This window comes from Ictalurus punctatus, chromosome 2 (assembly GCF_001660625.3).
Source record: "Ictalurus punctatus breed USDA103 chromosome 2, Coco_2.0, whole genome shotgun sequence".
Classification (NCBI taxonomy): domain Eukaryota; kingdom Metazoa; phylum Chordata; class Actinopteri; order Siluriformes; family Ictaluridae; genus Ictalurus; species Ictalurus punctatus.
The window spans coordinates 13,861,364-13,882,049 of NC_030417.2; the positions used below are offsets into that span (position 1 = coordinate 13,861,364).

Sequence of the window (20,686 nt, forward strand, 5' to 3'; positions counted from 1 at the left end):
ATATCAATACTCCTTTTGCAATCTTGTCTCAACAATATTGTGTCCAAGTTTGAAGCGATTCGTGTAAATATAAGAAGACTATTTGAAAGCTTATTTTAAGTGACACACTTCCTGCTGCCAGTTGGTGGCGCTATGTGACTCACAATAGTCACATCCATGTGCTCAGCCACCAGTACCAAACATACAGATCAAGTTTCATCTAAATCACTCACTGCATGCAGAAGATATGAGACACTTCCTGTTTCCTTTTTTCACCATAAATTTATTGCCTTGCCATGGTGAAACCATTTGAGATATCAAAAATCACTTCGCAGTTTGCATATTTAATGTTTTGGCGTAATGTTGATCAAGTTTGGTGACAGTCACATGAATGCAATAGGAGAAGTATTTAAAAATGCAGAGCCTGCAATTTTCAAAAAAATCCACATGAAATCCAAAATGGAAGACTTCCTGTTGGGCAGAACTAATGAATTTGAAACTTGTCTGGCCTGATGAGAACAATATACTTGCTGAGTTTGGTGACTGTAGATAAAACTGACAACACCAATTTAGTCAAAAGGGGGCGCTACTGAAAGCCTCTTCCAAATAATTGTGTGTGTGTGTGTGTGTGTGTGTGTGTGTGTGTGTGTGTGTGTGTGCGCGCGCGTTATACTAAACAGCCAAATCATTTCTTTTATACAAACTGCAGGGTTTGCCTCAGCTGATCGATGCACTGTTTCCTATTTCAGCACTTTGTGTTTGTGTGTCTGTGTGTGTGTGTGTGTGTGTGTGTGTGTGTGTGTGTGTGTGTGTGTGTGTGTGTGAGAGAGAGAGAGAGAGAAAGAGAGAGAAATAGTATAGAGAAACCTGTATGGTGGTTTTTGTAAAGATGCAGAAACTGTCAGCATTTCTCCTATACCTCACACTACGGATTATACACAACAACTACACAACAACAGAACCACACAATTACAAAACTGTCCAGATATACAAATACCCTACTACACAACCCTACTACCCTACTACTGTCATTTATTTCCGGACAGTGAATGGATATTGCAAGACATTCTATACAAATATGTGTGTCAGACGTTTTGGCCACAGTTTAGGGAAGGCCCACACATGGGGTGATGGTCCGTTATCCACAAACTTTTGGCCACATAGTGTAGCTACACAACAATGCAGCGACAGTTCTGTAAGTGAACCTTGATAGCATCTCTTTTAAAACAGAGTTTTATTATAGATCTTTTTTTTTTATATACTTATTTGCTCACTCGCTTCTCTGTGTGGAGACACACAGTTTGGCATTGTAAACACATTTACCTTTTCATCCACATTTCGCTCTTACTGCTTAGAACAGTTGTATCTAATGTTTGCTACATACATTAGATCAGTCGTAAAAATGATATGTTTCACTTGAATATCACAATATATCATCTTATACATTGCATGTTGTGGTTTTTTGAATGTCTTATCTTTTAATAGCACTACATGCTTATTCTAATAACTTCATAAAGAAAAATGTTCAAATAGTCACACTTATTCACCTGTAAAATGACCTAAAAACTCTAAGTCATAATCCTAAAACCATAACCCCAAATTCTAAATTCTACCCACAGATTTGAAACCCTAATTTTAAACCCTGAATTCAAGCACGTGCTGTAAACCTATATCCTCACACTGAAACCTAAGCCTAAATTCCTAAAAAGCCAACAATCATAATCCTGAACTCTCGTCTTGAACTCTTACAATAGATCATAAACTGCAGCCCACTGGGTTGTTTTAGTCCTACAGTCAGTCTGCTTTGTTTTTGTTGTTGTTCAGTGCAGGAGCAGATGATATTAAAAGATATAGTCTTATTTAATAAACAGATACTCCTCCTCCCACATAAATGTCATATATTTGCACACATTGTCTTTTCAATCAGTTTACAGTTTTATCACTTTATGTTAAAAGCTGCAAGGAAATCTTTTATCTTTTACATTTTTATTACATGCATTTATTTAACCGTTATAATAGTGACATTTATAAGGATGCATGCTTACAAAACACAGCACTGAAACTGTCTGAGCTTTTATTATTATTATTATTATTATTATTATTATTATTATTATTATTATTTCTATTACATTTTCTGTTCCCATGGTTTGCTTGCGTTGGTCCTCAAGCTTAGATTTTTGAAGGTATGTATGAGTAATTAGGCATTAGTGCTAGTGATTGAGACTGTGGTGCCTAAACTCAGTTAACTTTAACCCTGTAGACAACTGCTGGATCACCTGATACTGCTGAGAGAGAGAGAGAGAGAGAGAGAGAAAGAGACAGATACAGAGAATGACTGACTGACTTATAGGGTGGTGCATGGGAGTGATAGGATATTGTATAGGGATGGTAGGGCAGAGAGTGGAAGTGGGGATAGGGCAGAAATATAAATCTAATAGTGTGGAGTATGGAGTTCACGGGCTGGCATATAGTGTTGGTAGGATGACTTGATATATATATAGCTTGTTTGTTGGAGTATGAAGGTAATAAGGTGAGGTATGGACTTGAAATGAGGGAATGTGGAAATGATAACATGGAGTATAAAGTGGATCGTGCATAGTATGGCTCTAATAAGGCGATAAGGAGATACAGTGGGGGGAAATAAGTATTGAACTGTCAACATTTTTTTCAGTAAATATATTTCCAATAAGGTTATTCACTTGAAATTTTCACCAGACATCAGTATTAACTCAAGAAATCCGGAAATATAAAGAATTCACAAAATTAAAGTCCATATATAAAGTTATGTGTAATAAAGTGGAATGAGACAGGAAAAAAAAGTATTGATCTTGCTAAGAAAACACAGTTCTCCAAGGCAAGGTAAGGCAAGAAACCAGCTGAAATCCGTAATAATTATACCCCATCTGTGCAAATTAATATCAGCTGGGTTAGTAAATCGATGGTCTATAAAAAGGCTTTTTGTTACCAAGGCGTGTCGTGGAAATTAGACAACACTCGCAGACTTGTCCTCTGAAGGTAAAAAGGTTTATTGCAGAAAGAATAATAGAATAGAATAATGAGAGCACTCTGAAGCCCTTGTACTAAACCACTACTATATATGAAATGCAGAGCATGACATAATTCTGTGTACTGTCACAAATCAAGGATGGGCTCGGAAGCAATTGCAGTATATAACATTTATTTAAACAATCAAAGAACAAAACTAAGACAACTAGGCAAAATACTGTGGCATGAAACAAAACACGGGAACACAAACGTCTAAGACAACGAAAGACAGTGAATCAGTGCAGACAATGGCTATATATACACATGAGTGCTCATTAACCAAAACGTGAATCAGGTGCAGGTGGTCATGTGACATGTAGTGCAGTGCAGTGGCTGGTGGGAAGTGGAGTCCAGAGCTTCCTGATACGTGACATGTACCGATAAGAAGCAGTTTGAGGCAGTTCGAACAGGCTTTGTTTTAGGATTTTGGAAGATGTTTAGACTAACCTTGAACAGAAGAATATGTTTGTGTCTCTGTAAGCAGATAAACATTCTGTACTCATCTCTGTGACATGGCATGGCCTTCTTAGGCGTTATCATCTGATTAGAATGAAATAGAACAAGAACAAAACTATTACAAAGTAAAAATTAGTAATTTCCCTCACATTTCTCTCATTTTAAAATTAACAGAGAAATTACTATGCTGTGAGTACATCAGAACTTCAGAATCCTTTCACAGTTCAACTGAATTCATCATAAAACAGAAATAATGAAGGTGCTAAGGCTGTTTTTGCCGATATAAAGTATCCTGTCATCAAGCAAGCTCATTTAGGGTGAAATGAGAATCGTCATGGTCAAAGAAATATTTACAATAGGTGTGAAATGGATGTCAATGGGTCGTCCTCGTCAGTGTTGCTGAGAGAATCTGATACCCAGTCAGGTTTAGGATATAAGTCAGGTTGGTAATCAAAGGGATAGTAATCAGTCTTTGTCAACATCAGCGTTTGGTCATTAGTGATTTCAACGAGCGTGAGAGAATGCTCCAAACGAGAGAAATAATACAAGGCAAAATGAGCAAGACAAGAAGAATCATTGTACCTATTGGTAGACAGACGGTTAACATCCACGAGCCTCATCCCCCGAGTACTGAGTCCAGCCAATCAAACCCCATCCTGCTAGTCTGTGGAGGGTTGCGTTTCACAGACCGCATGTGTTCAATGATAGAATACCCATTATGTGTCTGCGTGACGAGGGGACGTATGACGTTGTGTGGGTAGCACTGTTGGCAATGATTCTTATGACCAAAGGTGATACAGAACGGTTTACAGAGGCGGCCAATATCTTGGCATACGGGCTTTTAACTACTAATTGTCGTCCAATATGCAGCAATAGTCTACTAAAGAAGTTCGTGGGCTTATGTGGGACCTATAGAAATCACGTCGCCTTAGGCACTTAGTCTCGTCACCACAATCAGCTAAATACCAAATTTTGGTAAAAGTGTGTGTGTCATGCACTCTTTCTAATAATGGCTCACAAAAGGTGTGCCATTATCACTGGAGATTATCATTATCACTACCGCGTCTGAGTCCTGTTTGAACGACGGGATGTGGCCTTCTCTACCTTCAAACCTCAACCCATGTTATGAGTTGCGCAAACAGCGTAAACAATTTTATTTATTTATTTTTTTTAATTATTTTTTTGAGTAATTAGAGAAACTAATACTTTGTCGCAGCTATCATTCCCCCTTTTGACCAATGGTCCCTGCCATGCGTCAACTTTGAAGACAAGGACAGCCCTGGGGGCATCGCCAAACTCCGTCAACAACCGTGCAGCCTGCTTTGCCCCACACAGCCTTTTCCTCATCTGTAGCTCGTGGTTGGAGGTCTGAAAGCTGTAAAGAAGGAGTGATTTTTTTTTTTTTGAGTTTTTGGGACCATAGATGCAGCCACTTGCTTTGCTGCACTGTCCGATCGAGCGTTTCTTAGGAAAACAGGGTCTAATTTGTTAGTGTGTGCATCACATTTGCATGCTGCAATAGTTTTGCGGAGTAGGACTGCAGACAGTAGCTCAGAGACTGGTTTGTGGTGGGCTGTGAACTCATCAGGAATTTCCTGTCTTTCCAAATTGTCCCAGAATCATGTACTACCTCAAAGGCATATCTACTGTCTGTGTAGATATTTACTGACTGTCCCTCAGCATGTCTTCATGCCTCTATGAGGACATACAGTTCAGCTGCTTGTGCTGAAAGGTTTGAGGGGAGACTTCCTGACAGACCATCTTGTGTGCGGTTACTACTGCATAGCCCACTCGATTTTTACCTGTCTCTGGGTCATGTGATGCAGACCCGTCCACAAAAAGGATCAAATCTGGGTTTTCCAATGGAACATCTTTCAGGTCGACTCTAGGAGAGCAGAGATCGTTAGTCAGTACAACACAATCATGTGGTTCCCCGTCTCCCTCTGTTGGAAGGAGAGTAGCAGGGTTAAGGACAGTACATCGTTTTATAGTGATATTCGGCATGTCTAATAGTATAGTGTTATGGTGCAGCCACCGTTGGGTGGAAAGGTGTGAGGTTTTCTGTTCAAGTAGGAGTAACAACACCTCATGTGGAACCAAGAGGTTCAATTCTGAGTAACCTACCAGGTCTCTGGATGCCACCACAGCTTTCTCAGCTGGTGCTACTGCATGTACACATGGGGGAAATTCTGCAGCGACTGAATCCAACTTGCCTGAGAATGAGCTGTCCAACCTGTCACATATGCCATCTCTCTGAGTGGTGCTTCTAGAATGGTATGTTTTAGAATGAAAGTTCTGTGATACGAACACATACCTAGGATAGATAGAACCCATTTCTTTGTCCGAAGCTTGGGAATCTTCTGTATTGCAGATACTTTTTCACCTGAGAGTTTCTTTCCCTTTGCATAAATGTCATGACCCAAGAAATCTCACTTCTTGTTGTACATACTGTAATTTGGAGAGACTGGCTTTGTGGCCTTCTTAGGCAAGATGCTGCAACAATTTAATGGTGCCAGTTTCACACTGTGCCCTGGAGAAAGTGGTAGAGATGCTAAACTGTCCTTTAGCATTTGGTTGTATATCGTTAGTGACTCATAATACCCTTAACACAAGCGAGTGAAAGTGTAAGGACGTACGTCAAATATGAATGCAAACCGAAACTGATTGTCTTTATCAAGAGATACACCGAAAAAACGCATTAGTTAAATCTACGACTGAAAACCATTCACTATTTGTGGGAACCTGGCTTAATATAGTGTAAGAATTTGTCATGTCTGGAGCTCTCTGTTTGACTGCTGCATTAACGCTTGCAAATCTTGTACAAATCTCCATTCATCAGGTTGTAGGATTGTTGTTGTTTTTTTTTTGCTTCTCACACTGGAAATATTGGAGTGCGCACTGACGAATCAGGACAGGACAGGTGTGGGGCTTGTACCAAGGTTCAGAAACATTCCCTTGTCATGACAAGTGACATCCCGGTTAACCTTGCACATTTCCTGAAAGAAATTTTTATAAACTCCCAGTGTCGGCCTGTATCATTTGTTGGAGGTGGGTTTCTGTTCCCAATCTGTAATTTTCCCACTCTCACATAATCTAACCCACAATCCCACATCTTTCTACTGTTTGTTCTTTATTTTGGCTAATGAGACGTGGGGCACTGATTCTGCAACTGCGTGTCACTCAATTTGACTGAACATGCACAAAATTTGTCACACCAATATAAGTACAGTCTTCACTTTCTGGGATATCCATAAACCATTCTTTCTCAAAAATAAAGTCTCTACCTTCATGCACTTGCACTGTGCAATGAAGGGCAGAGGACAGTATAAAATCAACATAGTTGTCCTTCATCTTATCATGTGCCAACGTCAAGAAACGAGCACAGGCTCTAGGCTTGTTATGCATGGACCATTGATAAGCACAGAGCTCTGTTTCTTTAACAAATGAAGTTCCCAAACATGAGTCATCAGTTATTGTTACTCCCTGAGGTGGGGACATCAAATTTAAGTGTAAAACACACATTAAGTCCCTGCCCAGTAGATTCCTAAATAAAATTAGTAATTGGTGGGTTACTCTTTTCCATTTTTCACATTCACAAACTAGCGGTTCAGAGAAAGGTTCTAATACTGAATGCCCTGTCACACCCAAGGAGTGCAGTGAGCATGAACTCGTTTTTGGGGATTCTTTTAATTCGCAGTTTTGTATTACTGAATACATGGCTCCTCATTCTACCAAAAATGTGAAACTTTGCACATTAACTACAAGAGACATACATGGTAACTGTGTAAAAGGAGAGGCATTATACTTTAAAAGGTTAAGGGTCATGACTGGTTCAGACATTTGTGAATTGTCAGTCTGGCTAATGTTGGATGTGGGTGTGTGCATATATTCCTGTTTTTTGTGAGCTAACTGATAGTTTGGGTGTCTGATGTCACCTCTTCTGTTCCCAGGTGCTTCGCCCTTCCCTTAGCTCCGCCCATCAGTTCACTTCTGCTCTGGACAGTCTCTTGCAAATGTCCAACTTTTTTGCAGATTTAACAGTTTAATCCTGGTCCATAGCCCTGATGGCCAGGTCTTCCTCGTCTGCGTGCTTTTGGTTTTCCTCTCCTCTCCATCTTTCTTTCCTTTGCCTCTTGTAGGAGCTTCTCCGCAGGGATTGCATACCTCTCCACTTGTGTGAGGTTTCCAGTGTCCCAAGTGATACATTGTTGTTTGACTATAGCTGCATTTTCTGGTTTCATGCCGTTCATAAAGCTGTTTCTGAGATGTGCCTCCCATGCTGTGACGGCTACCTGCCCATCTGCCAGAGCGTCGGGTTTCGCCAAGCCTGAGTTTGCATCATGGAGCTCAGTGAGCCGGGACAGGTACTGTGATACAGTCTCTGAGTCTTGTTGTTTACACATCGCTATTTTTGTCATGTCCATTCGCACAGGAAAGGTGTTCGTCAGCCTCTGCTGGAGCGCCGTGATTTGTGCTCTGTACCTTGTGTTGACTCCATCATCCCACTGTGGGTTGATCAGGCGGACATCGTTCTCTGGGTGTTCACGTGAAACCTTGACGCAGTCCATGCCAAGTTATGCCATGAGCAGTCGTTGTAATTCATGAGTGGTGGGTCTGAATTCTCTGCAGAATACCTGAAGTTCATCCACAAACTTTCGTCCTCCTACTTTGCGGAGAGCCGGCAGATGCATCATGCTGCTCCTGATGTCTTCCAGTGTCCAGGGTCTGTGAACTAGCATAGGGCCTCCTTCTCCGGCCACTTCTAACATTGAGGCATTTACCACACCGTGCACTGTCCCTTCTCTGTCCGATTTTGTTGTTCTGAAGACCTCAGGCAGCAATGTTGTTGGTCCCTTCACTTGGGATCTCGTGTGTAATGCCAATGGTGAAGATAGGACAGCTGGTGCATAGTTCGGTGGGGGTTGGTGGCTCAGTTCTGACAGGTTCGGATGGAGTAGCATAGGCTGGGCTGCTTCATCGTGAGGAGGTGCCTCTGAAACAGCAGGTTCCTCCCTCCTAACTGGCTGTAGGCGTTGTGGTGGGGCGGAGTTCAGGTCGGGATCGGGTTTCTGCAATTTAGCACACTGAGAAACAGTTGAGGGCCCTGCCTGACATTTTTTCTCTCTTTCATGTGCCTCGCGCTGCCATTCAGCAAATGCCTTCCAGTCAGCCAAAAACTGCACTTCACTTTTTGTTTTAGGGGTCTCTCTCTCTCTACTTTGTCTCCAAATTAAGTTTCAGTTGTACTGTCTGAGACTAAAACTACCTTTTTCTGGGAAAGCAGATTCTTTAATCCATACATCATATTGGTTCAAACATCCTTCCCCATAATTCACACGCATAAACATGATATTAAGATCAAGAGATGAGCACCCTGTACATGCCATAGCATGTTTCTCAGGATGTGCTTTGCAACATGTTTCCCCCATATTTTTTTTTTCTTTTTACAGCTTCTATAACTTTCAAAGTTTTAATCAATTTAACATGCTATGAAAATCAAGTGAATATGCATTCTCGTGCACTGACAGAAAAGGTTCAAAATGTGTGCCAAATCTCTAGACATTTAATTAATCATATAACTTATAGGTTCAATAGAGCAAACCTTAAGAATGTAAAACAGTTTACCTGTGAGGGCGAGTCCACATACAGCAATTTGGCAGGACTTACAGTTTTCTCTTCCCTTCTTCTTTTTTTAAATAATAATTTCTTTTTTTAATTATTATTATTATTATTATTATTATTATTATTATTATTATTATTATTATTTATCTCAGTAAAATTTAATTGTGCGTTAAATTTGCCAAATATATCATGTACTGCTGATATGATGGAATGAGTCAATGGGGCATGCCACTTGATAATAATCCACCGTTAAAATACTGCACCTCTTGCGCTTCTTAATAAGTACTCTCTTTACTTATTTATTCCTTGAAACGGACTCTTTCCGTTTATTTTTAATGTTATTATCTTTCTCTCTCTATATATATACCCATCGGTATATATCTTAGTTTTGAAGCTGTGATCTAAGAAACACCAATATCTCTGTCGTCGCAGAGGCGAAGTTCCTGGAACTTCTTATAAGAAATCGCTCCATGTAATATGTCTCTCAATGTAATACGCGCATTTCTTATATCATTGACTCCCTTCCATACAGACAGCAATACACAATGACTTCATAAAATTCTAATTCTAATTCTAAATTCTTGATGATTCCTACCAGTCAGTGGTAAGGCTGCATTGGTCTTTCACTCTGCACAATAAAGGGCAAACCGCCTAGCATCAACAAATACTTCAGCTTGAAACTTTTCCATGAGCGTCCTCTGGTTTGCTTGTTGTCCAAAAAAGCTGAAAAGACTCGTGCAGGTCTGACAGGATGGAGCATGGAGAAGATGGGAAGGAGTATAGAGCTGATAGCACGGAGTGTGGGACTAATAGCGTGGACTGTGGATCTAAGCATGGAGTATGTAAATGACAAAGCGGAATCTGTGTGTATGGAATGTGGAATGTCTGAAATATGTAGCTTGTATGTTGGAGTATGGAGTGTGAAGAAGATGGTGGAGTATGGAGGTTTTAGAGCAAGTGTGTTGTGCTGATAGGCTGCAGTAGGCTGGGTAGTCTGTTGTGGTGATATCACAATTTGCGATCGATTGATCAAATTGATCCTAAACGCGATCCTTGTTGGCCAGCAAAGCCCTGTTAGTCTGCAAAACCGGGACGTGTAACTGAGATTTAATGGAGAGATTGGCTGTTTGCCAGTACTGCAGTAACTCCCTCTTCTGGGATTTATGGTGTTTTTGTGCCTTTCCTCTCCCTCAGCTCAAAAAATATGTTTCCATCCATCCAAATGTCACTTGAGCAATTAGTGCATAATAGTAAAAGTGCATTTCCATCAACAAGATGGAATAATTACTCATCGGATAAAACAATCACACCCATGTCACACAGTTACCTTAGTTGGCATGATACTGTGAAACACTATTTAGCCCATTTGTCATGGTAACCATGAAAGTTTTATTGTGACTGCTGAATGCTTAAACTAACTAACTAACATGACTAACTAGCACCACACAAAATATACATTACAGTACCATATGATTTGGGACATGGCCATGCAAAAACAAGAACAAATACCCACTATATTGCGTGTGTGTGTGTGTGTCAGAGAGAGAGAGAGAGAGAGAGAGTGAGTGAGTGAGTGGTGTTATTAAGGCCTTAGTGGGTGGAGGATCTTGAAAATGGAAAATAGTTTACCATGAGCGCAAAACCACACATATTAACACCACATTGCTGATCCATTTGGTTGATGGATGTTCTGCTTCCCCTGCTTAAGAAATCTTAATGTTCTTTATATTTGTGTACGTAGATTGCCCTACTAAGTACTAAGTGTGTCGACAGGATTTTCATTAAAAGCGTTTAATGAATAAGATTCTTGGGATGAGTAAATTACAGGGAAGTGCATAATACATTAGGGCAGTGGTCTTCAAACTTATCTGCAAAAGCCAGGTGTGGCTTCAGGCTTTCATTCAAGCCAAATAGGAGGCATACGTGATAGTTGATTGGAGACCAAGATGAACTGATTAAACAAGTGGAATCAGGTGTGACCTCTGATTCTTTGGTTCGTGGTTGGAATGAAAGATTAATGCCAGACTGGCTAGTTTTCCTGGCAGATCCTGTCAAGCTCAATCAGATAGGATGGGAAGCATCTGTGAATTGCCATCTTCAGGTCTCTCCACAGATGTTCTCTGGGGTAGAAACTTGTCCCGAAGCCACACCAGCATTGTCTTGGCTGTATGCTTTGTGTTGTTGTTGTGGAGAAAGTTGAACCATCACCCCAGTCTGAGGTTGTGTGTGAGGTTGGAGCAGGTTTTCTTAAAGTAGCTCTCTGCATTTTGCTGCATTCATTATTTCTTCAATTCTGACTAGTCTTCCTGTCCCTACCACTGAGAAGCACCTACATAGAATGATGCTGCCACCACCATGCTTCACCATAGTGAAGTTATTAACCAGTTGATAAGCAGAACCTGGCATTTGCCATATATAGTCTATGAAGTTCAGCCCAAAGAGTTACATTTTTGTTTCATCAGTCCAGAGAATCTTTTTCCTCATGCTCTCAGAGTCCTTTAAGTGCCTGCTATATGCCTTTTAATTACTAGTGACTTCTGTTTAACCACTCTACCACAAAAGACTGATTGATGGAGTATTTCTGGTTGTCCTTCCTGCAGGTTCTCCCATCTCTACTGAGAACTTCTGAAGCTCTTTTAGAGTAGTCATAGGGTTCTTGTTCATTTCACCACAGCTGGACTCCAGTCAAGTTCTAGAGATAGCTCAAGATAATAAAAATAAACAGATGCACCTTTGTTCAGTTTGGAGTAGCTAAGGATCTGGCTACTTAGGTTCGTTATATTCCAGAAAGTCAGAAATGTTTCCCGAAAAGGTTTTCTACTTCAAAGCTGGGATGCAGTGCTGCTGCTAGTCAAAATGGGGTCCTTTAAGCAGCATTTCATTATAATGCCTTTGCACAGTACATGGTCTACATGAGCCATATGGAGTGGTGGCTCTATTGATAAAACTGTATTTCTTTTGTGAATTTATGGCCAGTTTATGTAAAAATATAGATCTTTGTATGGAAATAGGTTTTAATTTGTAGCTTAGGAAGGCAATGTTTAGGTCAGCTACTGGAGCAAACCACTGATGATAGACATAAAAAAAAAAAAAATTAAGAGTATGCCTCCGCGCTTCCTAGTGGCACAAGATTTGTGGGTGGGAGGGATGACACTTTTCCACTGTCAATCACAGTGACACTAGCCAACAGTGAACTCCTGTATGAGGAAGAGGTTAGATACCTCTTTCCGCCAAGCATGTTACATTGCGCTCCAGTCCAAAGACATGCATGGCAGGCTGATTGGCATGTCTAAAGTGTCCGTAGTAGTGAATGTGTATGTGATTGTGCCCTACGATGGATCGGCACCCTGTCCAGGGTGTATCCCGCCTCGTGCCCGATGCTCCCTGGGATAGGCTCCAGGTTCCCCCGTGACCCTGGAAAGTATAAGCGGTATAGAAGATGGATGGATGTTACATTGCATGAGAAGTCAAAAAGATGCAGTTAAGGAAGAAGGAGAAAGCACATGTTAGCATATGTCAGCACATGTGTCACCCTCTGCGGTTGGCATATGATAAGGGAGAGCTTGCTGGTGAGTGACCAAATTGGGGAGAAAATCTGAGAAAAAAGTGCATACGTCCTATTTGTATCTGTATTTGTATCTAAAATTCTGTTACGTCCCTAACTTACATACATATCAACAAAATGGTGCAGTGTGCTATATAGTAAACAGGGTGTGGTTTGAGACAGAGCATCAGTTTTGAGATTAATAACAGTGAGCCCCTTTATACTCATTGAATTAATATTCGATAAAGATAATTACAATGTGTGTGGAAAGTGTTGACAGTATTATTTTATTACAAATAAAAGATCACCTTCTCACCCCTCCACATCACTCACTCTCTTTCTGTGTGTGTCTCTCAGACGATGCAAGCGGCTCGATGCCCTACTGATGAGCTGTCATTAACAAACTGCGCAGTGGTGAGTGAGAAGGACCTGCAGTCTGGACAGTGAGTATTACTGTAATATAACATACCATATTTTATTAAACAGAAGACTGATACAGTATTTGGACCAAAGAAGGCATTTAAATAACTACGACTTGTAAAAATGCTGAATTCTTTTCGTATATAGGTAAGGAACTTTGAAAAACAGTGTTGAGCAAAAGTAAAGAAGCACAAATTAAACAAATAAACAACTGGGGAAAAAAAACATTAACAAGAACAATTAAGAGATGTTCCTTTTATCTCCTATTTTGGAGGGAGATTCTCATCTGCATAGAGGAACCCATGGTTGTTGAATGTTTGCACAAGTTTTGAAGAGTCCGAGAATTTATTAGATTTTGTAATTGTGAAAAAAATTAGAGTATTAATATAACCACTGATTTGCCTTACAGCCAAAACTATTATCAGAGCTGCTGTTTCAGAAACTTAATCAACACCCTCTGACCAATCAGAATTGAGAATTCACCAGCACTGTGGTGTAATCTTATTAAATTTAATTGTACGCCATACAGCGGTGATCCTGGGGCTCACGTCTGTGAATTTTCTGTGCATGTTCTCCATGTGCATGTGTGGGTTTCCTCTGTGTTCTCTGGTTTCCTCACATCTCCCAAAAACATGCTTTAGGTGAAATAGTTCAACTAAATTTTCCCTAGGTGTTTACTTGGTACCAAGGTGTATCCACCGTGACCCTGACCATGAATGGTTACTAAAGAGGAATGACTGAATTAGTGATTGTGTAATTCTCATCTTTCTGCAGGCATGTGAGTGTTAAAACCACTCCAAACCACAAGTTTGTGTTCACAGTGAAGAGTCATCACACGGTAACACCTGGAACTGTAGCATTCAGCTTACCACAGGTATATATAAAGACACACACACACACACACACACACACACACACACACACATCTCCACCAAAACACTTGAATTCACTGGATTCTAACTCACAAACATCCGTCAGTGGGGCCAACACTTTTCTACTGTGCCACTCAAGTACCCTAAAAACTCATTTATTTTGAGGATACTTGCCAAATGCTAGGCTTTACCCTTAGTTAGTGTTCTTACTAGTTAATCAGCTATTTTGAGAGTGTTCGGGCTGATAGAGGATGTGTATTTACGCTTAATCACAGCTACACAGGAAACAGCAAGTAGTTGATTAACTCGAACAGTAAACTGTGTTCTCAGGGTTGTATTCAGAGTTGAGTTTGACGTACCGTGAGGATTTAATTAATAAATTGTGCAGGTTGGCATTCAGACCTCAATCATAACTACACAGAGTTTGCCTAAAACAGATGTGTCTCAGTTACATGCAATTCTGACCTTCTGAATATTTTTACTGTGTGATATTTGCAAAGCACCGTCCAGTGCTACTGTCTGACAGTTTGATGTAACTACAATATGCAGATAGATAGATTGATAGATAGATAGATTGTTAGATATACTTTATAGATCTCATGAGGGAAATTGTTACAGTATGTTACAGCAGCATAAAGAATAATAACGAAATTAAAAGCAGAATTGCAGATCTGCAAAAAACACTGAATATTAATTAAAGATATATATGTGGTCCTCACATACAATGTCAGTGGTTAAGACATTGGACTACTGATTCAGAAGGTCATGGGTTAAAATCCCTGCACTGCCAAGCTGCCACTGTTGGAGCCTTAATCATTACATTTACATTTTTGGTATTTGGCAGATGCCCTTATCCAGAACGATTAAGGGTTAAGGGCCTTGCTCAAGGGCCCAACAATGGCAGCAGTGGGGTTTGAACTCATGACCTTCTGAGCAGTAAACCAACACCTTAACCAAAAGGTGAGAGATAAATGTAAGTCGCTCTGGATAAGGGCGTCTCCCAAATGCCGTAAATGTAAATAAACAGTATGTACAGATGGTTGTGCAGTAGTGGGTTCACCTATCACACAGAGATGAGCTGTTGTACAGTGTTATTTCCTAAAAGGTTTTTTATGGCAGTGGTGCTGAATGAATTTGTTGGAAAATGAGCTCTGCTGTCTTCGTAGTGTATCATGAAGGGGCTGGGATGGATTATCCATGATGTCGAGCAGTATGTTCAGTGCCCTCCTTCTCCTCAGTGACTCAAATGTCTTCAGGTTTTATCCAACGATAGTTTCGGCCTTGCGAATGAGTTTATTGATCCTGCTGAAATCTCGGACACAGATGCTGCTGCCCCAGCAGACCACAGCATAGTAGATGCAATCACAGTCTGGTAGACGATAGCCAGCATCTTGGTGAATACATTGAAAGATCTGAGCTTTCTCAGAAAATGGAATCTGTCCATCCCCTTCTTGTACACAGCATCCGAGTTGGTCCCCCAGTCCAGTCTGTTGTTCAAGTGAACACCCAAGTACATGTAGTGTCACAGTAAAACCTATATTTTGGGCTGTAAATACACCCAAAATACTATGAAATGCCATTCAAGGCCAATATTACATACATAAATATGACAATTCATTAATAGTATCGTAATATCATCTCTGTAAAGTCCAAGAAAATGCCATTAGAGGAGACAGCATCTTAGAGACATTGCTTATGTGGAAGACTATACTCCTTATAAAATTATAAACAATATTTAATTAAAGTGAACTGCAAGTGCTGCTTGGTCAAAGTGTCCTTCAAACATTGGGCAGTTTGTCTCTGAGGTGTGAACTACACACAGGTGATTTTCGTAATCTGAATGGGGCACCTAGAAAATTGACTTAAGCAGCTGCGTGACCCGACTTGGAATACGAGGACGTTTCCTCACATATTGACTTAACTATTGGACTGAAGTCACAGACTCTGAATATAGCCCTCACTCTAAACTTTTTAACCTGTTTTATAAAAGCTCAGGGCAGTTACACTGTGCTTTATCTCTCTGACAGAGGAAATGGGCCGGACTCTCTATTGGACAGGAAGTGGAAGGTTTGAATTATAAGACAGCTAATATTTTGGCATAATTTATTGAAAAATTATTGGGTTAGAATTAATTTTATTTTAATTTCTCCCCTGTTTTTAGTAACAAACTATAATTTTGACAAATCAAAGCAATGTATCGGTGCAATGATGATCGAGATTGACTTCCTGCAGAAGAAAAGCACTGACACATCCCCATATGATTCTGATAAAATGGCAAGTGAATTCATTCAGCAGTTCAATAACCAGGCCTTCACCGTGGGACAGCAGGTACAAACTATTTTATATAGTACATTTATTATTTTACATATTTCATTAATTATGTATGTATTACACTTGTGTAACACTATTATTTAACTCAAATTGGCTTATGGGCAGATAGAATTTTTGACTGTTTTGAAAAGCGTTTTGAATAGTTCTTGTCTCCAAAAACTATATATTGCAGCATTTATTTATACTTTTTATATTTTTATTATTATTATAGTAGTTATTTTAATTATCATGATCCATTATTGTGTCACCTTTCAGACTTTAGCTTAATTGTTCTAGTGATAAGTGGGTATCAGTTGGGCATAATCTCCAAGTCTCTAAGTCTAATAAACTAAGTCTCCTTATTAGTTAATATCTGAACTTTGTGCATAGTTAAACATGGCAGATGTTTAACAAAGGAACGCATACTCACAGTCCAGGCAGACCAAGATCCAGGCCAGACACCCAAACAAAGGCTAGTGCCTAGGACAGCAAACGATCATTTTAAATAAAGAAATAAAACTTAGCAATAAAGAGAGAAGAAATCTGAAAATGTCTTATTACATATACACATGCAAGACCCCCACACATTAACCAGACAGGAGGATAATTGCACAGATTCATAACACAATAATGAGAAGATGTAAATTGCAATCAGATGAGGCCTTTTGGCTCAGATCAATATATCAACAATTATCAAGGGCATGTTTAGTGCAGAGCTGGAAACCAGGAAATGAAACAGGAAGGTCTTATGACAGTAAATACTGTGTGTAGTTTTATTGGTCATACTTTAAAGCATGTGGAGCTGCATTTAAAAATAAATAAGCTGTACAAAGTCATTATTATTTATTATTATGGGAATGCATAATATTAAAGGTGCCGTAACTAACATTATTTACTGCATTAGGTAATATTACAGAATCATGATCTTAAGCATTAATAAACCACAAGTTATCAAATGTTAAGAAAGTAAGGTGTCATATGCACTAATTATCGTTTGTTTAAATGTTAATGAAATACATCTGCATTGACTAATCTTAATTAAATCCATAACAAAAAAAAGCATTAATTAGCAAAAATTCATTTATGTTCCATAATGTTGATAACTTATTGTACTGTACTCTGGTCTCCAGGTGTAAATATTGAAAATATGCCAGTTAACATTTTGGTTAATGATGGTCAATGTAGATTTAGTTCAGTTCATTATGAAACAGGACTCAAGACAGGAAGTAAGCTCAGGGGTGAGGTCTTTATTTGGACTTAAGTCTTGCAGCAGAAAACCTATCCCTCAACTTGGGATGAGACATGAAGCACAAAACTTAGAACAGGACTATACCTAGGAACACTAGCTTAACTCAGGTACGAAACATTCACCTCAGGCAAGAACGTTCACTTAACTCAGGCAAGAACACTCATTTAACTCAGGCAAGAACACTCATTTAACTCAGGCAAGAACACTCATTTAACTCAGGCAAGAACACATTTAACTCAGGCAAGAACACATTTAACTCCAGCATGGCATGAACACTTAACTATGACAAGGCATAAGCACTCTTAGCTGATGCATAGCATGAACACTCTTAGCTGAGGCATAGCATGAACACTCTTAGCTGAGGCATAGCATGAACACTCTTAACTATGGCAGGGCATAAACTAAGGAACAGGAAAACAGACAGAGCATGGCAACATCACAACCTGGCATCATTCTTCATTCCGTCTTCTTCACCGTTAGTCCGTTCTCCACTTTACTTTAATGCCACGCAATGTGCGCAGCAACAGGAGGGGTTTAAATAACCAGCCTTCTCTTAATTGCCAACAGCTGGCAACACTTGACACAGTCTTAGCATCCCTGTGCATTTCAAGCAGGTGCACGCTCTGAAGCCACTCGTCCACGTTGTCGCCACAGCGCCATCTGCCGGCGAGATCGTGACAAAACCATTATTAGAGGACAAGGCACTTAATTTCAATGTTGTGAATTTGCTACACTAATTTGGGAGGGTCTGTGGAACATTCTGACCAAATTTGGGCCAAGTGCTGCCACGCTCTAGCACCACCATCGAGTCAAATTTGACACACATCATCTCCGGAGTAAGCCTCACAGAAGTTATTAAAAGATTTTTTAATATTCCAAGCAATTTGTCTATAATGGCCCAACGAATCTGACAGTGAAGCCACCAAACAGGAAGTGAGACTGTATCTTAGCAATAACTTTGCACACTGGCACAAAACTTGGTAGGCAAATTCAGGACCATTCCCTGAGTATATGCAAAAAAAATTATGACAGTGTCATTTACTGTTCAAAAGTTACAATATCATGCCAAAAATGCTTCCATCTAAGGGCCATTTTTGCTACTCCTCCAATTTTTGTCCAATCTTCACCAAATTTGGCTTACATCATCATGAGACCTGTCCAAACAAAAGTTATCATAGGAACTCTGAAATTAAAAATTGTTCTCCCATAAGAGACTGGCAAATGCATGAAGCTAAAAATTATTCTTGAATCCCTTTGCGTATAGTTATGGCTCTGATTTCTTGTGATTGCTTATGCAAAAATTGTAGTGTGAATGTGCAGCTCACTGAGTCTGGGTGCTTGCCACCCAAAAATGCTGTTTTTATTATTATTATTATTATTATTATTATTATTATTATTATTATTACAGCTACTAGTATCTATACATACTATAGATAGTTCAGTATTGACACACTGATTGTGCATGTATGTATCTCTGTTTGTGTGTGTGTGTGTGTGTAGTTGGTGTTCAGTTTCTGTGATAAACTTTTTGGCCTGGCAGTGAAGAATATTGAGGCAATGGATGCGAGCATACTGAAGGGAGAGACAGCGACTGGAAAAAAACAAAAGGTTTATATATCTCTCTGCCTATCAGTCTACTGGTCTGTTTATAACAGTTAAGATTTTAACTCTTATGTGTATTTTGTAATATAATAAAAGGACATAAATAAAACGATGAGTGTGAGAACATGACCATAACAGAAGTTCAGTAACTTTAATTTAACAAAACCAGCTACATTGTTATTTTTGTTAAACCTGAGCAACAGTCTGTTTGTTTAAACACAGCACAATCACATTACACCTTTATTTCGATTTTTTGTATCTGTACAGATTGAGATTGGTCTGTTGGTGGGTAACAGTCAGGTGATCTTTGAGAAAGCCGAAAGTTCCTCCCTTACACTTGTTGGTAAGTTTTGCTTTATGAAGATAGTTTTAAACGTGAGCTTGAATCTCACACACTGAAATATGGCCTCTTTCTCCATTTGTTGTACATCAGGGAAGGCCAAAACCAAAGAAGCACGTCAGACAATTATTAATCCGGACTGGAACTTTGAGCGCATGGGCATCGGCGGCCTGGATAAAGAGTTTTCAGACATCTTCCGGAGAGCATTCGCCTCACGAGTCTTTCCTCCTGACATAGTGGAACAGATGGGTACACTGTCTTATTACATTTCAGCTCCGCATGTAGTCTACTACTGTCCTGAATCAGTTATTACTTTTCTATGGATTTGTAAAGTATTGGTCAAATAATACAAGTGAAACCCCTAGTGTAGATACTTTCTTATAAGACAGTGAGAAACAGTGATCAGGAGGGTCACGAGTAAGCCACGCACAAAAACAAAACAAAATCGGCTCATGGCAATTTTTCCCACATTGTTGATGTGTTTATACATGAGTGTGCTCTATGTCTCACTCTCTGCAGGATGTAAGCATGTTAAAGGTATTCTCCTCTTCGGTCCTCCTGGTTGTGGTAAGACTCTGATGGCGAGACAGGTCGGTAAGATGTTGAACGCCCGTGAGCCGAAAGTCGTAAACGGACCAGAGATTCTCAATAAGTATGTCGGAGAGTCTGAGGCCAACATCAGGAAACTGTTCGCTGATGCTGAGGAGGAGCAGAAGAGGGTAGGTAACAAATAAACACACAAACATGCTCACAGTCACTCAGTTAACTTCCCAGGTTATATCTCTGATGGAAGTGTTCTTATTAGATTTGCCATTTGGGGAAATTTGGAATGGAGTCTTAATCTTTACTCCTTGTCTTTTTGTGTTAATATATTGCTCTCTCTCTCTCTCTCTCTCTCTCTCTCTCTCTCTCTCTCTCTCTCTCGCACACACGCACACTTTGTTTGTGTGCGTGTGTATGGTAGTTGGGTGCTAACAGCGGGCTGCACATTATCATTTTTGATGAGTTGGATGCCATCTGTAAGCAGCGTGGTACAGCAGCAAGCAGCACCGGAGTCCATGACACTGTGGTCAATCAGCTGCTATCCAAAATTGACGGTGTGGAGCAACTCAACAATATCCTTGTTATAGGTATACAACACAGACACACAAACAAACAATACACTGTACTACAGTATGTAACATTGAGGAGCACTCCAATTGTATTCATTCTGTTCCTTCATTTCATTGTACACTGAAGACAATAAA

General features: G+C 39.8%; 1 protein-coding gene across 4 annotated transcripts in view; it reads left to right on the forward strand.

The window, feature by feature from the left end:
- Window positions 1-20,686, forward strand: part of LOC108260232 (vesicle-fusing ATPase) — a 36,344-nt gene that overhangs the window by 1,656 nt on the left and 14,002 nt on the right. For 2 of the 4 annotated variants that reach the window (XR_008398341.1, XM_017460326.3), the window contains exons 1-10: window positions 9,717-9,940; window positions 13,004-13,089; window positions 13,841-13,940; window positions 15,966-16,005; window positions 16,100-16,266; window positions 18,998-19,105; window positions 19,367-19,442; window positions 19,533-19,688; window positions 19,959-20,158; window positions 20,404-20,569. Coding sequence is in view for 3 of the 4 variants with exons in the window: in XM_017460326.3 (XP_017315815.1) it covers window positions 9,854-9,940; window positions 13,004-13,089; window positions 13,841-13,940; window positions 15,966-16,005; window positions 16,100-16,266; window positions 18,998-19,105; window positions 19,367-19,442; window positions 19,533-19,688; window positions 19,959-20,158; window positions 20,404-20,569 (1,186 nt within the window). In the remaining variant the exon portion in view is untranslated. Of the gene's footprint in view, window positions 1-9,716; window positions 9,941-13,003; window positions 13,090-13,840; window positions 13,941-15,965; window positions 16,006-16,099; window positions 16,267-18,997; window positions 19,106-19,366; window positions 19,443-19,532; window positions 19,689-19,958; window positions 20,159-20,403; window positions 20,570-20,686 lie in introns of those variants that run through there. The other 2 variants (XM_017460335.3, XM_017460353.3) reach the window with 2 other exon arrangements.